This window comes from Haliotis cracherodii, unplaced genomic scaffold, assembly GCF_022045235.1.
Source record: "Haliotis cracherodii isolate W230 unplaced genomic scaffold, xgHalCrac1.p SCAF_6, whole genome shotgun sequence".
Lineage (NCBI taxonomy): Eukaryota > Metazoa > Mollusca > Gastropoda > Lepetellida > Haliotidae > Haliotis > Haliotis cracherodii.
The window spans coordinates 5315106-5332453 of record NW_027266319.1 but is presented as its reverse complement, the minus strand read 5'-3'; the positions used below and the strand labels follow the sequence as shown (position 1 = coordinate 5332453).

At 45.6% G+C, this 17348-nt stretch overlaps 1 protein-coding gene across 1 annotated transcript; it reads right to left on the bottom strand.

Moving 5' to 3' along the window:
* Nucleotides 1-1130: 1130 nt before the first annotated feature.
* LOC139445435 (tolloid-like protein 2) lies at nt 1131-4239 on the bottom strand. Its single transcript, XM_071226581.1, has 3 exons — nt 4126-4239; nt 3382-3607; nt 1131-1573 (listed from the first exon to the last, which is right to left on the bottom strand). The coding sequence occupies exons 1-3, from the start codon at nt 4237-4239 to the stop codon at nt 1131-1133; spliced, it is 783 nt and encodes a 260-aa protein (XP_071082682.1).
* Nucleotides 4240-17348: the final 13109 nt, after the last annotated feature.

Sequence of the window (17348 nt, the reverse complement as noted above, 5' to 3'; positions counted from 1 at the left end):
TGATTAGAAAGTTACAAGATATTCAGTTCATTTTCGCTATTTGCTCCATCGTGAATATATGGGAATAAGGCTAATGAATTGATGCGTTATGCATGACTGTTGTTGCAGCATCCCAGGAAGGGATGCTTTGTTTCTATAACCCAATGTGACACTAAACATTCATAAAAGAGGTGTTATTATTGGCCTTTGTAGCCTGAGATTTTAAAAGCGAAAATACGCTGATGTGAAAAATGAGCTTTACACCTAGTTACATCGCTGACTATGGCACGATAAGTCGCGTCATTAGAAACTGTGGCTGGCCTTTTTACTTAAAATAAATAATGTAAATAAAATAAAATTCATATTCCTAATTCTGTTTCCAAATGAACATATAATTCATAAGAAAGAACGATTTACAAGGGATTCCTTTTCAGTTTCCTTAAGATTCGGGGCAGGTTGGTCAGTTTTGCAAGTATAAATAAAGTCTGTCTTAACATTGAGGCAGTGTCCGTTACTTGTCGGAAGGCATCGGTTTTAGCAAAACCCATAATCAAATCCAACCATTAAACGTTTATAAACACTGCGACAATAGAACAGCATAACCATATCCTACCTTTGTTGTTGTACTGTTGATGATTGATCTGCACTGGTCACTCTGACGGTAGCACTGTCAATGTCCGTATTTCAGCGACACAACAGCAGCGACACAACAGCAGCGACCGGTGCATGGTAAAATAGACACAATTCTATGGCAACAACAGACAGTGTATGGTACAATAGTCACAATTCTATGGCAACAACAGACAGTGTATGGTACAATAGATACAATTCTATGGTAACAACAGCCAGTATATGGTACACTAGACACAATTCTACAGTAATATCAGCCAGTGTATGGTACAATAGACACAATTCTATGGTAACAACAGCCAGTATATGGTACAATAGACACAATTCTACAGCAACAATAGCCATTGTATAGTACAATAGACATAAATGTACATCCATCATCTGTTTTAAACCATGTGAGACAAAGGAATCGTTTTTTATTATAACAAGTTTAACGTTAAGCAAAAAAGCAGAAAAAAGATAAATAAATATATTCACATGCAGAAAGCAAAACTTCAAAACAATGACAAAGATGGACAAATTTACGAGGGAACACCATAGATGACGTCATAGTTTACGACGGGGACTTCAACAGTCAGGAATTGATACTTCAGCTCAAAACCGCGCCCCTCTTCATCGGAGTTGGAATAAAATTCTACATCAAGCATATGCCAGCTTGACAGGACATCACTGATTGGCCGCTTGGTCTTACAGAAGCGACCAATCAGATTTTTTACAAGCTCATAGTCGTAATCATAGAGAGCCAAGTAGTCGTTGACACAGTTGTCGTTGCCACCGATGACGTCGAGTTGGAGGAAGGAGATGCGAATGTATTGGCTCCAGGCTCCGCGGATCCCCCAATGGCAAGTGGAGAAGACGCTGTATGTGTTGGGGAAGAAGGGGGAGCTGAGGTAGCCACAGCCGGCGGTGCAGGAGTCATCCTTCGAGCAGAAGCCATTGCCGCTATAGCCGCAACTGCCACAGTCTGCAATGGTCAAATGCATGACTTGACATGTTGTATGTGAGTCACTTGGGTTTAACGCCGCTTTTAACAGTATTCCAGTTATTTCGCGGCGTGTCGGCTTAATGTGGGAGGAAAGCCCGAAGTGATGCACGTCACAGACGTTTACCATTTCGGTGAAACCCACGAGCACGGGTGTGGTGCTGACAAACCTAGAAACATAATCGGGGAGAACCTGGATTCGTACCCACAATCATAGGTTTCTGGCGAGCGGAAGGGACGCAAGTCTGCACAGCGAATTGCGGCGCCTTAGACGACTGGGCCACCCGTGCCCCTCTGACATGTTGTAGATATTGAAATCTTGGAATAGCTATAGATGGTTAATCGGTCAAGATGACCTTGTCTAGTTAACTTTATGTAAAAATAAATCAGTTCAATGAAGACTTGGGTAAGAAGCAACATGACCCTTACCATGTTTGGAATGTTAAAATATAATGATTTTAAAAGATAAGATATCTAAGCTACCCATCAGCAGTTGTGTAATTATGCATTGTTTTCTTTTTGATTTAAAAAAGTTTTAAATCAAATTATATTTCTAAAATAAAACCATGTAGCAGTGTTCTTGGAATATTGACAAAGCGTAGTACATTATTGTCAGAACAATAACAGCTGTGTACGTCACGTCCGTTGTAATACAAATGTAACTATGGGCCGATTGCCTACCCTCACGAAATAAACCGAATTGATTGACTAAGCGGCAGCAGAGTTAACTTTTTTATATACAATCTCTAACTTAAGATATTTCCAATTGAAAATCAAACATGAAATCGACTTAGATGTTTGGTGTTTTTTGCCACTCATTTTAAATCAAAACGTTCTTGAAATCATTAAGATGATGCACCGTTGATCCCATACTGAAACGGCCAAGCTGCATGTTTTGTAAACAATTGAGTCTTTTTGGGTTTGGGGATTCCAGGAACAAATATATATGTTAATTAGGATACATGTTGACGATAAGAACAGGATGATGGTGAATGAATGTTCATGTATGCCTGTTAAAAGAAAGATCATTCTCAACGGTGGAGATATATATTTGATTGCGTCCCGAGTTCTGTTTTCATTCTCCTTACTGTTCTAGTGGTCATTGCTGATCGTATGCACCAAGCCGACACACTGATGAAGCATTAAAGCATCAATCGATGATGTCAGAGGCGGATCCTAGATTGTATAGAACGGGGATCAAATATTTAAGTTTGTACCTGAGTGGGGCATTTTGTATTTGCTCTTTTCATGGTGTACCATATATGGAATAGAACTTGGGACATACAAAGACCAATCTTCCCGAAGCAAAGGGTGTTAACGGGCTCGATCCAGGCTCGATCGTAGCACTACCGGTGGCTATTACGAGTTATGTCCCTTCCATGTCCCTCCTATTGACCAATCAGATTCCACCTCTCATATTATTTGCAATTGCTTTAAACAAAATGGCGTTGCTCAGTCTAGGCGATTTGATCGACAATCAATTGCAGAATCTGTTGTCATAAGACGGGCCTTACCTCGCGAAGTGCATCAAATCAATAGAACACCTTAATAAAAACAAGAACATACTTTACAAATCCTTCAGTCGACCGAAATCTGCACGTTGTTTACGAGCCGGGAGTCTAGTTCGTAACGTGATTTTGATTGGACTATGCATAGTCTCGTTAGTCCAGGCAAAATGTAACACCGGAATTCCAGCCTAGTTCGACTTTTGTAATGAGTTAACGAACTTGCCTCGGGAAGATGAGAAAGGCCCTAAACAATAAACTACACATCCTCAGCCCTACATGTACCTGTGAGAGATACATTGATGAGAAACCCTGATCGGAAAGGTGCCTGGGACAGCCTCATGCAGGATCTAAGCACAATGTCAACTTTGTTGCCAAGGGCAATGACCTTTGACCCACGGTAGTCTCTGAAGTTGGACCCCGTTACCATCACGAGTTGTTTAGATGTTGACACATCTTTGACGGTGATACTGTCCTCACAGTGTGCACTCAGTGCCTTGTAGAAGCCGATCTGTAACCACATTGCATGTAATAAATTCAGTAGTGTATGGAGACCACAGATCCGTATATAAGAAATGTAATTAATGTATTATATGCTTGTTGTTTAACTCTGAACTCAGCAATATTCCAGTTATATGACGGCGGTCTGAAAACAATCGAGTTTGGACCAGGGAATCCAGTGATTGACATCATGATCATCGATCAACGCAGTTGGGATACGATGACATGCATCAACCAAGTCAGCGAGCCTGACCACCCGATCTGCAATATTGGTGAGTGCGACGTTGAACAACTAACAAAAAAATGTAGAAATTCTTGTATCGCGACGTGCTAAGATCGGTGCGGACCATCATGCAAGACGAATGCCAGTATCGCCAATATCTTGGACAATCCCAGCAGTACCAAATAAAAACCCCAGTATATTCTTATGGAGAGGTTGTCGGATCTTTTTCTCAGAGAGAGGCATCGTATCGAAGTAAAGCTTTGATTTTAATGACTTTGAGTACTCTTACATTTAGAAGCACTCACCATGCGAGCCGTCTCCATCTGTGGCAGCGCAACATCCAGGAAGTCCAGTCTAATGAAGGTGCCCTCTGGGAAGCGGATCTTCCACACACAGTGCAGCCCTTCCCCATAGTACATAGGGAAGTGGGGGGAAGATACTTCCCTGGGGGTGTCTACCTCTTTATCACAGGCATCAATATCGCGAATATCTGCAACATCCATTACTGATGTCTGAAGCTGGGTTCGAACACTGTATTGGTAGCTCAATGGACAATGCAGAGAGACAATCTCTCTCTCTCTCTCTCTGTGCGTGAGTGTTATGTTCGTGGGCAGTGGTTGGTATAGAGGGGCTGTGTGTGTGTTGTGTGGGGGTTGTGCGTCTGTAGTTCCGTGTTTGTGGGTTATGGTAGTGTCTTATACACGCATGTATACATTCCAATAACGATCACATCTTACACGGTACCCATTCACTTCTGGGGAACAGAGGCCTATTTTGAAACAGAATCCCTTTATCTCATCCAGCGTGCTTAACTGGGCCTGACTTTATTACCTGTAAGCCGTGAACAGGGTCACATATCACCATATACCAATACAAATATATGTGTCGATCATTTTAAGTAAGGGCCACGAAATCCAAAGGATTTTCAAAGAACCATAACAGGACACGACAACCCGTTATATGTCATAGTTTACAGTTATCGTTGGTGCGATGGTGTACCCACACACACACTCACTCTCCCATCATCAACCCAACCACTCACCCACCCAACCACTCACTACCTGTGGGGCGGTGGAATAGCCTTGTGGTTAAAGCGTCAATTCGTCACGCCGAAGATCCGGGTTCGATTCCCCAGATGTGTACAATGTGTGTGGCCCATTTTCCGGTGTACCCCGCCGGGATATTGCTGTACTATTGCTAAAAGCGGCGTAAAACCACACTCACTCACTCACTCAGTACAGTCCTCGTGATCCCCATGTTCACTGACCGTCAACACACATAGGCTGTCCATATATGCGACTGGCCTTGTCGACTCTGTTCCAGGACCTGTGGTAGCTGTAGGTGTATCGAGACGCCCCCGGGATGAGGTTACACCTCCGCCAGTCGCTGCGGTACATGAACGACCTGCATCCTGAACCTCGGGAGAGACAGATACCCTCGCATCTCCCCAACGTGAGGGTGTTCTCGACCTTGTACTCATCACCCACGATGTTCGCGAAAAGTTCGTGTCTCCCCATCAGTTGCAGGCCGAGACGGGTCGAGTCGTCACTACAGGACAGGTCAAAGGTAACTGGAAAAGGATTAAGTAAATGAGTGAGTGAGTGATTTAGGTACATCGCTCACTCACGCTTTGAAACGAATTTCAGTTTCAGGAAATGACCTCTGACTTCTAATGACTGGAATAAATTTTCCAGTGACCACCAAGAGAACCTCCCTGGTCTCCAGGACGTCCTCCACAACCAGAACGTCCTCACAGTCGGCGTTCATGGCCTCGTATACTCCAACATGTTGGTAACGCAGATAGAGCCACATTTTTGGTAAGAGTGTTTTGGCTTAACGCCGTTTTGAACTATTTTAGTTATATCACAATAGAATACTGTTCTTTTGTTTGTTTGTTTGTTGTTTAACGCCGCACTCAGCAATGACGGCCCGTTAATAATCGAGTCTGGACCAGACAATCCAGTGATTGACATCATGAGTCAATCCACGAAATTGGGATCAATGACATGCATCAACCAAGTCAGCGAGCCTGACCACCCGATCCCAATAGTCGCCTTTTACGACAAGCATAGTCGCCTTTTACGACATGCATGGGTTGCTGAAGACCTATTCTACCCCGGATCTTCAAGGGTCGAATGCTGTTCTGTTAGTCCAAAGTACAATATTGACCCACGTCAGTGTCTAGACTCTTTTGGTGGCGGTCGGGTAGCCTAGTGGTTAAAGCGTTCGCTCGTCACGCCGAGGACCCGGGTTCGAATCCTGACATGGGTATAATGTGTGGAGCCCATTTCTGGTGTCCCCCGCCGTGATATTGATTGAATATTGCTAAAAGCGGCGTAAAACCAAACTCACTCACTCACTAGACTCTTTTGTATCCATATCTCTAATTTTCGTTAACAGATAAACACACAAGTGTGGGTCAACGATGATCAGTTTCACATTGAATTAGCTTCACCCAAATATTGTGTAAGTATCGTGAAAACATTTTCCTTGTAAACACTTTTCAATGGGAATAATTCCCCTCGAGAAAAATAGTACAAAGAAACAATATAACTACAGAAACAGATATTCCTTGACATTTCTGCGACTTGAATTCAATTAACTTTGGATGACAAACCGTCAGGGCCAAATCCGTTTATAACTCACCGTGTCTGGGGCAGCCGATGACCTCCATCTTGATACAAGGCACGCCGTGCACGTGCAGCCTGACATATCGCGTGAAGATGGACTGAACAAACAGGAAGCGTTGAGGGAACTCCGCACCCAGATACCGGTCTATTACAAACACCTGCAACAGACACAGCGTCACAGAATCGCAAATTCTGTCTGCTGTTCAGGGGCGCCTTGGACTACTTTTCGAAAAGATTCAGGAAAAAAACAGGGAAATTTTGTCTCAATTGTTACAATCACAGATGACTGGTGGACCTGTAAGATCGATGTGCTGAAACCAGAGACCATAAAATATGCGCTCTGATGAATCAAAATAGTATTGCGAAAAAATGTTTTTATTTGGCCCTTAGGCAGATAAAATAGGTCTTGATGCACTGACAGACCCGTGAAGATCCGGGGTAGAATAGGTCTTCAGTAACCCATGCTTGCAGCAAAAGGTGACTATGCTTGTCGTAAAAAAGAGACGAACGGGATCGGGTGGTCAGGCTCACTGACTTGGTTGATGCATGTCATCGTATCCCAATTTCGTGGATCGATGCTAATGATGTCCATCACTGGAGTGTCTGGTCCAGACTCGATTATTAACATACCGCCGTCATACAGCTTGAATATTGCTGAGTGCGACGTTAAACAAGAAACAAACAAACAAACAAATTATGCACTGACGAATATTCTCCAACAATAAATGCCGGTCGCCTTCTCCCGCAGAACTAGTTGAACTTAAGGGCTGGACTAGCTTCACATCCTAACTAAGTACCTTCACTTGGTCCAGTCCGTCCCTGTAGGGGGTGAGGTTGCTGATGTCCATGCCGTAAAGGACGGTGAAGCTGCTGGCGAGTGTACGCACGACGCCATCCATCCAGCCCTGGACGTCTAACCCCTGGACCTCCATAGGGGTCAGGAGGTCAACCTGAATAACACCATCATCTTGTTCGCCGAGAAACCGATGGATAAGGTTCTTAACGAGCAAGTCAAGGGGAAGAAAGCTTGCTACAACGCCCCCCCCCCCCCCGCCCTTGTTGACATTTAACCACATGGTTATTCTGCTGGATATGTATGTGTTAAACATTCATGTTGGTTCATCATGAACAGAGTTATTATCCACTATGGTGCTGACGGGGTATGACAGGGTTCGTTGGTTGGGTTCTCACTCACTCACCCAATCACCCAACTCACTAAGTCACCCATAAACCAGTCCTCTCACTCACTCACTCACTCACTCACTCACTCACTCACCCAATCACCCAACTCACTAAGTCACCCATAAACCAGTCCTCTCACTCACTCACTCACACACTCATAAATTCACTTGTTCACTCAATCACCCAAACAACCACCAATTTACCCACCTAAACACCCACCCACCCACCCACTCATTCACTCACTGACTCACGCACAAAGTCAACCACACAACCACCCACCCATTCGACCACCATCCCACCCACCCACTCACTCGCACACCCAAACACCCACCCACTCACTCACTTACTCATCACCAACCCAACCACTCACCAAGTCACACACCCAGGAAAACAATCGCTCACTCACTCACTCACACACTCACAACCTGTAGGGGCTGTTGGGTAGCCTAACGTTTAAAGTGTTCGCTCGTCACGCCGAAGATCCTGGTTCGATTCCCCACATGGTTACAATGTGTGAGGGGGCACGGGTGGCCCAGTCGTCTAAGGCGCCACGATTATGTTTCTAGGTTTGCAAGTACCATACCCGTGATCGTGGGTTTCACCGAAACCTCACTACAATGTGTGAAGCCAATGTTTATCTCCCCCGCCGTGATATTGCTGGAATATTGCTAAAAGCGGCGTAAAACAATACTCACTCACCCCCTACCTGTATGTAAGGGTCACGGTCCCCGGTAGAATCTGCACACCAGCCGTGGTTGCGGTTGAGGCGGACGTGGTAGGGGTAGATCTCACTCCCGGACACCGAGGACGAGGTCACCTGGAAGTCACGGATCAGACCCGAGGTCAGTCCCAGAGGGAGACCGCACTTGACCACTGTCCAATAAAACAGAACCGATTATTGTATCAGTGACTTGTCACGCGAGAGGGAGTGGGGTTCTACGAGAAACTTAGTATCTAATCTGTATCCCATAACACGAAGCGCGAACTTAAAACCAACTTCAGGAATATATTTGTTTGTTGTTTAACGCCGCACTCAGAGATATTACAGCGATATGACGAAAGTGTGTAAATAATCGAGTCTGGACCAGACAATCCAGTGATTCCTGTCATGAGAATCGATCCACACAACTGGGATACGATGACATGCATCAACCAAATCAGCGAGCCTGACCACCCGATCCCGTTAGTTGCCTATAATGACAAGCAGTCGCCTTTCACGGCAGGCATGGGATGCTGAAGACCTATTCTAACCCGCATCTTCAGGGATGACTTCAGGATTATAAGCCCAAATACAGTTGGATGTTCCAAAAATTGACAATATACACATTAAACTCTAACGCAGTTAAAATAACACTGTCAATGGAAATTTCATTAAATGGCGAATTCCAAATATTTCAGGATTTCTTGGAATACTAATATATATATATATACCCAAAAGTAGTAAGTGAGCATGGTTTTCGAAGCTTTTTGCCATATTTCAGCAAGATGACGGCGGGGGACACCAGAAATGGGCTTCACACATTGTACCCATGTGGGGAATCGAACCCGGGTCTTCGGCGTGACGAGCTAACGCGTTAACCACTAGGCTACCTCACTGCCCAAATACCCAGCAGTAACTGAAGCAGATGTATTAATGTTTTGGGCCTGGTTAAAGCATTCGCCCGTTCCGGGTTCGGTTACCCAAACGGGTACAATTTCTGCAGAGCCGCGATAATGCTGGAATAGTGTAATTATCGGCGTAAAACCCACTCACGCCAAGCGGCTTGTACGAAATCAAGACTGGACAAGACAAATTGAAAAACAACAACTTATGACCAATCGAATGTCAATGACACAAATAGCCTGTCTCATTGTCACTGAACAATATCATTTTCGTCTTTATATGAAGCAAGTCTAGATTTGCCACGGGTTCAGTGTCTGAAAGTCCCATCACTATGGCTCCTTTTCAATTTGAAAGTAGCAGCTTGTATCTAAATAATTAAGCGACCAAAATGATATATTTTCTGACACTAAGTATTAGTATATCACACATATTCAATTTAGTGATTGTAATCGCCAACAACCCTTTCCAGTCGGCACTGTAGGTAACTGAGGGTAGCTGTGGCTAGCTGAGATTGTATTTGGTTCTGGAATAATATTTACCCCAAGCTCTGACTTCAACCTCCGCTAGTTCAAACAGCTTGTTGCGGTCGTGTGCTATGGCTGGGTGAGAGCCCATGTTGTTCTGGATGGTCACGTACTGACCAGTTATTGGCCGGACACACTGGAAGCGAAAGGTGGGTACACGGCCCGGGTTGAGGGGGCCCTCGCAGACATTCGCCCCGTGCGTGAGGAAATCCCACTGTCGTCTGGCCACACTGACCGTCACGCGCTTCGTGTGGTAGGGCTCCGCGTCTAAAAGTGACAGAAACAGGTTTCTGTACTAAAGGGTATACATTCTTTTCATAGACTCGCAACATTCATTAAGGGGTCCATTTCATAATTTGGTGTGGTGTGGTGTGGTGTGTTATGTGTGTGGTGTGGTGTGTGTGGTGTGTGGTGGTGTGGTGTGGTGTATGTGTGTGTTGTGTTGAAGTGTGGTGTATATGTGTGGTGGGCTGTGCTGTGGTGCGGTGCGGTGCGGTGCGGTGCGGTGCGGTGCGGTGCGGTGCGGTGCGGTGTGGTGTGTGTGGTGTGGTGTATGTGCGTGGTGTGGTATGGTGTGGTGTGGTGTATGTGTGCGGTGCGGTGCGGTGCGGTGCAGTGTGGTGTGGTGTGTGAGGTGGTGTGGTGTGGTGTATGTGTGTGGTGTGGTATGGTGTGGTGTGGTGTATGTGTGTGGTGTGGTATGGTGTGGTGTGGTGTATGTGTGTGGCGTGGTATGGTGTGGTGTGGAGTGGTGTGGTGTGGTGTGGTGTGGTGTGGTGTGGTGTCTGTGTGCGGTGCGGTGCGGTGCGGTGCGGTGTGGTGTGGTGTGGTGTGGTGTGGTGTGGTGTGGTGTGGTGTATGTGTGCGGTGCGGTGCGGTGCGGTGCGGTGCGGTTCGGTTCGGTGCGGTGCGGTGCGGTGCGGTGCGGTGTGTGTGGTTGTGTGGTGTGGTGTATGTGTGTGGTGTGGTATGGTGTGGTGTATGTGTGCGGTGCGGTGCGGTGCGGTGCGGTGCGGTGCGGTGCGGTGCGGAGTGGTGTGGTGTGGTGTGGGTGCGGTGCGGTGCGGTGCGGTGCGTGTGGTGTATGTGTGTGGAATGGTGCGGTGCGGTGCGGCGCGGTGCGGTGCGGTGTATGTGTGTGGTGTGGTGTGGTGTGGTGTGGTGTGGTGTGGAGTGGTGTATGGGTGTGGAATGGTGCGGTGTGGTGTGGTGTGGTGTGGTGTGGTGTGGTGCGGTGCGGTGCGGTGCGGTTCGGTGCGGTGCGGTGTGATGCGCTGACTGCAAATGTATCTTGTCCTTGAAAGTACACAAATACAAATGGTTTACATGGTATACTTTCATTTCTGAATATGTCTCAATTTTGCTGAGATTTTGTTTAGCTGTCACTATTTTATAATAGTTTTACAGTATAAGTATTTTGACAAATGTAGACCTGCTTTGGGGGTGCCCACAGATCTTCACGCTGAGGGGTATCGTTTGGAGTAAAACATCTTATTACAATGATATTGGTTCGGTACCAGTGAATTGATTGGGTGATTCGTTGTTCAGGGGTCAGAAAGTATGTCAGTAGTATTACCACTGTTACACATTCAGGGTTGATGTCGCCATGTCCTACCGTGGAATCTGTGTATGATCACAGCATGCACTTCAAAGTAACGCTCAAGGTCAATCTGCAACCATGGCTCTAAAATCTGTTGGTTGGCGTAGAAAGTAACTGAAAGAATAAAACAACAATGGACCAGCCGATCGACCACCCGATCACTCAATCAATCAATCAATCAATCAATCAATAACGTAGTATACACAATTTGTTTGTCGACATTTATACCATAGATTTACATACATAAACTTACAAAGAAGCATTGCTCGACATATTTTTAACGGATACTATCGACAGTGTTAGCATAAAAGAAGGCATTGCTCCTCCATTTATTTTCTAGCCATTCCAACATTAATGAGAAGTGCCTCGAATCCAGGCTATTACAATACGAAATGTACTATGTTACTGTGTATCTGTAAGGCAGCGTTCTGCACACATGTGAGACTACTGCTGATCATAAAAGTGGCATTGACTTGAAACCGTAATATATGCTGTCCACTTTTGTAATTACTTATCGTTTGATGTTTCAATGTGACGACATGAATATATTGATTTAGAACCCGCACTGGTCAATCCAAGCGTTACTTATAGGCATCCATACATTGGGAGTAACTAGATACTATAAACATGATCATTAATGAGCACCACCTGAATAAAATCCAATTCCACAAAATAATGTCAAAACCTGATCTGAACACCAATTACCTTGGCCTCCAAGAAGAGCTGGGCCCACTTGCACAACGCGATCTTAGCGCTAAGACTAGTGTAAGCCTTTGTAAAAGTATGGGAGTTACCATCATCTAAGCGCTAAGATCGTTTGTGCAAGTGGGCCCTGGAGACTCTCCAGCCCCAAACCTGCATGAACTGACCCAGTACTGCACCAGGAATGGCAGAGGTTCCCAATGCTGAAAATCGCCTGATCAGCAGCATAAGGAGACTCCTCGTGAACGTAATCGTTGAGAAGGATGGATACTCCAGATAATGATTGCAGGGTCAGTGGTGATTCCTAGGTTGACGATGATGCACGTTTTCAGACTTTGCATAACGCCAATAAATCGGCGCTGAATGCTGGTGTCAGCTTCATTACACCAGGCGTTGTTTGTCAGTTTACTACACTTTGGCCGTGTTTCCAACAATGAATCACACCAGTCATTTACTAATGTAGCACATATCCAAAAAGTGGCAAGTGCTTCATTAATGCTCATGTGTATATATTCATGTACCATGTGGCTTATAAAACAACAGGGGAGGACGGGTAGCCTTGTGGTTAAAACGTTCGCTCGTCACGCCGAGGATCCGGGTTGGATTCCCGACATGGTACAATGTGTGAAGCCCATTTCTGGCGCCATAATGCTAAAAGTGGCGTAAACCCAAACTCACCCACTCACTCATTATATAACAACATCTTTCAGAGTCAGTGATCGATATTGTCGGGGTCGGGGTACGACGACATTCCATCAATGAAGTCATCGAGTCTGACCACCTGATCCTTTGAGTCGAATTCTGGGGACCAACATAGGTTACTGGGCTCCCGGAATCGACCCTTGAAGATCCGGGGTATAATAGGTCTTCAGCAACCCATGCTTGCCGTAAGATATCGACGATGCTTAAGTCGCGACTAACGGTATCGGGTGGTCAGGTTCGCTGTCTTGGTTGATGCATGGCATCGTATCCCAATTGCGGCGATAGATGCTCATGATATCAATCACTGGGTTGTCTGGTCTAGACTCGATTATTTACAGACCGCCGTTATATAGCTGGAATATTGCTGAGGGCGGCGTTAAACAACAAACAAACAAACAAATCTAACCCGAATCCCAACGGGTTCGGATTTCAGAAATTTAAATTAGTAAGTTAAAGTAAAATAAAAAAAATGTTAATAATATAATGGATGATTGTGAATTATTCTATGTAGATCTGTTGATTACCGAGGTCCTGATCCACGGCTTGAAAGGCTGGGTACAAGTGCTCGTCATGGTCGGCCCTCACCAGTCTGTGTGCAGCCACGTCCGGCGGGTCAGCGCTCACGTCTAGTCACAGAGAATGGGGCAGTCCACATATTTACCATTGCATCAATACAGGCGATAAGTACATATTCATCCCCATTAGTTCATAGTAATTGTGACGCATTGTTAATACAACATAATTATGATGAGAAGTGTCTCTCAAACCGTGCCTTGTTGTACAGTGTATATATGAATAGTACGTGACGGCGAGAAAAGGGTATATGTGAATAGTGCACGACGGCGAATGAACGGTAAATGTGAATAGTACATGTACATGGCCGCGAACACAGGGTAAAAATGAATAACGCATTTTTATCGAGTTATGGATATTTATGAATAGTGTATGACGGCGAGTTATGGGTTTTTTATGAATAGTGTATGACGGCGAGTTAAGGGTATTTATGAATAATGCATGGCGGCGAATTAAGGGTATTTATGAATAGTGCATGATAGCGAGTTAAGGGTATTTATGAATAGTGCAAGACGGCGAATTAAGGGTATTTATGAATAGTGCATGATAGCGTGTTAAGGGTAAATATGAATAGTGCATGGCGGCGAGTTATGGGTAGATATGAATAGTGCATGATAGCGAGTACAGGGTATTTATGAATAGTGTATGGCGGCGAGTTAAGGGTATTTATGAATAGTGCATGATAGCGAGTATAGGGTATTTATGAATAGAGCATGGCGGCGAGTTATGGGTAAATATGAATAGTGCATGGCGGCAAGTACAGGGTATATATGAATTGTGCCTGATGGTAAATATACAGATTAATGGAGTACTGACCACACTTATCAATGAAGCAATAGAGGAGGCGGTTGTTGTTATAGCAGGATGGCTCTTCCCAGTTGGCCATGCCCTTCCGGCAGTAGTTGTCCTCCAGGTCCGAGATCAGGTACTTCCGGTCATTATGCGGCCATCCGACCTCGGCCCACGTGGCGCACGGCGACCCCGGCGCCCACTCTGACCGGCGACCTCGGTACGAAGCTCCTCCATCCTCGGCGAACACACACTCCTGTCGGTCTGAAAGACAAATCATTGATGCTGCAACAGTAACCGCTCTGTATTTAGTGACTGAGTGAGTGAGTATGGGTTTACGCCGCTTTTAACAATATTCCAGCAATATCAGGGTGGGAGACACCCAAAATGGGCTTCACGCATTGTAGCCATATGGGGAATCGAATTTGTCATTGGGATCCATATGGTCAACAGATCGGTAGGTCCCGCCCCATGATCCAACCTCACTGCCCCTCACCGCCTAACCGCTCCCCGCCCCTCCCTAATAACCGCACCCACCTCACCCTACAAAGACATACATATTGTATGGTTTTAGTGCATGAGGTGACTACACCTTATGAGCATAGGCAATGGAAGATCGGCAACGAAGACCTTATTTCAAAGATTTAACATAGCTATTTGTTTCATTGCCTAATTCATAACTTTGAAACCTGTAATATTCACTGCGGAGATATAATATTCAGTGTAATGTCTTGTGAACACTTAACGTCAACGGAATCAAGTCTTAAGGAAGAGTAACACCAGCTTTGAACTGTCCGGCGGCATTCTCACTAATTGTATCTTACTGAATATACAAGATCGAACACTGATTAATACCATGTATGTTGTATCTTTCTAGCAATGGAAACTCAGCTTACCATACGGCGTATAGAAGCAGAGGTTGAGAGCAAACGTATCCGGGTCTCCCTGGGACTCGGGGACATTCTCCAACACCCACTTCATGCTTCGGTTCCGCGTGACGGTAAATACCTCCTCTACTAGCTCCGTTCCCTGGACTCGCTGGCAAACCTGGTCATACCGGGGCTGAAACAGTGAGTGAGTGAGTTGGTGGTTGGTTGGGTGAGTGAATGAGTGAGTTAGTGGGTTTGTGGGTGGGTGAGTGAGTGAGTGAGTGGGTGGGCGTATGAGCGTGTGAGTGAGTGCGCAAGTGAGTGAGTTGGTGGTTGGTTGGGTGAGTGAATGAGTGAGTTGGTGGGTTGGTGGGTGGGTGAGTGAGTGTGTGAGTGAGTGAGTGGGTGGGTGTGTTGGGTGGTTGGATGGGTGAATGAGAGTTGGTGGGTTGGTGGGTGGGTGAGTGAGTGCGCGAGTGAGTGAGTTGGTGGGTGGTTGAGTGCGCGAGTGAGTGAGTTGGTGGGTGGTTGGGTGAGTGAGTGAGTGAGTGGGTAGGTGGGCGTATGAGCGTGTGAGTGAGTGCGCGAGTGAGTGAGTTGGTGGGTGGTTGGGTGAGTGAATGAGTGAGTTGGTGGGTTTGTGGGTGGGTGAGTGAGTGAGTGAGTGGGTGGGTGTGTTGGGTGGTTGGGTGTGTTGGGTGGTTGGATGGGTGAGTGAGTTGGTGGGTGGGCGTATGAGCGTGTGAGTGAGTGCGCGAGTGAGTGAGTTGGTGGTTGGTTGGGTGAGTGAATGAGTGAGTTGGTGGGTGGGTGAGTGAGTGTGTGAGTGAGTGAGTGGGTGGGTGTGTTGGGTGGATGGATGGGTGAATGAGAGTTGGTGGGTTGGTGGGTGGGTGAGTGAGTGCGCGAGTGAGTGAGTTGGTGGGTGGTTGAGTGCGCGAGTGAGTGAGTTGGTGGGTGGTTGGGTGAGTGAGTGAGTGAGTGGGTAGGTGGGCGTATGAGCGTGTGAGTGAGTGAGTGAATCAGTCAGTCAGTAAGTGAGTGATATCACTTTGCTGAAACCATCGAGCTGACAAACCCAGTGACACAAGTAGATAAATCAGCTAGTTAGTGAGTCAGATTATCAGGGCGAATCTAGTATCCGAACCCACGGGCAAAGATCATGGCACTTCGAAGAGCACTGCCAGTTGCCACCCGTGCTCCCATTATCCCGACCCATGTAGTAACCCCGAGACATGGCATTCAAATAACAGTGACAACGCCATTCCAATAATCCCAAGTAATCTCGGCCAAAAGCAGAGCCCATTCCGACCGAGTCCAACAGTTTCATGAATCACCACTAGTTAGTAAACGCTCGCCTTCGATCATAACGAATATATATTGTAATTTGATTTTATAGTTTCATTACGCCTACGTTATGATTTGAGAAACTAATCCGTTCACAAGGAGTAATTAAAAGGCAGCACAACTCTCCGGATTTTCCCCATTCAAATTTCTGCCACTGTTTTAATGTTGTATTCTCATCTGGTATCATGCTCCAATCACAGTCAAGAAACAATTGCACCACGTGACTCACCTTGAGAAGGTAGAAAGGAAATGTAAATGGTAGATCTATCTCTTTGGTGACGTTCTCATCTGACCGACAGCAGGTACCGATCGTAACTTCTAAGGTCAGGTTGCTGATCGTCACATTTGGTAAATGACCTTCAGAGTCATCCAGTCGGTATGGCGAGATGGTAACATCTGACCTGACGAACCCTGTGAAACGTCAACACTATTGCACACTGAATGTGGATAAGGCCAGCACGTTGTGGTATATAAATGGTAACTTTGGGTATTTCATGGCTCAAAGGTATTCACCTTGTCCGGATAGTAGGATTGCAGTGGTCTGGTTTAAGAAGGACTTGCTCTTAATGATGAAGGTCAAAGCCACTTAGGGACCGACCATTTGATATTCGAAAAAAATAAATTGTCCCCCAAAATTCTTGAAAAAAAATGATGCTTCAGAGTGTGCCATTTTGTGCCACCAAAATGACATTGTTGCAAGGTGGTTTTCTTCAAAAGAATTTAGGCTCAAAGTTTTAGTTAAAAATACATGGTTTTGAAGTTGTAGCTGAATGAAATACCAAATTCGATTCAAAATCTCAGCCCCACTCCTGATTACTGAATGGTCCCTTAAGCGCTGTAACTGTCGTAAGTTAGGGCATGAGTCTTAGGATATCGACACTAAGGTCATTTCATAAGCAAATACACCTGATATGCTACATACAACACATAAATAGAACTTAAAGCAGATCACCTTGGGGACATTCGCCATGACCTTGAAATATACAGTAGGTACCAGGAGGCCAAGA

Coding starts and splice junctions, on each gene's coding strand:
- LOC139445435 (XM_071226581.1), bottom strand. CDS start 4,239: ATGTACTATGGGGAAGGGCTGCACTGTGTGTGGAAGATCCGCTTCCCA. Junction 3,608..4,125: donor AGATGGAGACGGCTCGCATG/GTGAGTGCTTCT, acceptor ATGTGGTTACAG/ATCGGCTTCTACAAGGCACT. Junction 1,574..3,381: donor CATCAATGTATCTCTCACAG/GTACATGTAGGG, acceptor TGACCATTGCAG/ACTGTGGCAGTTGCGGCTAT.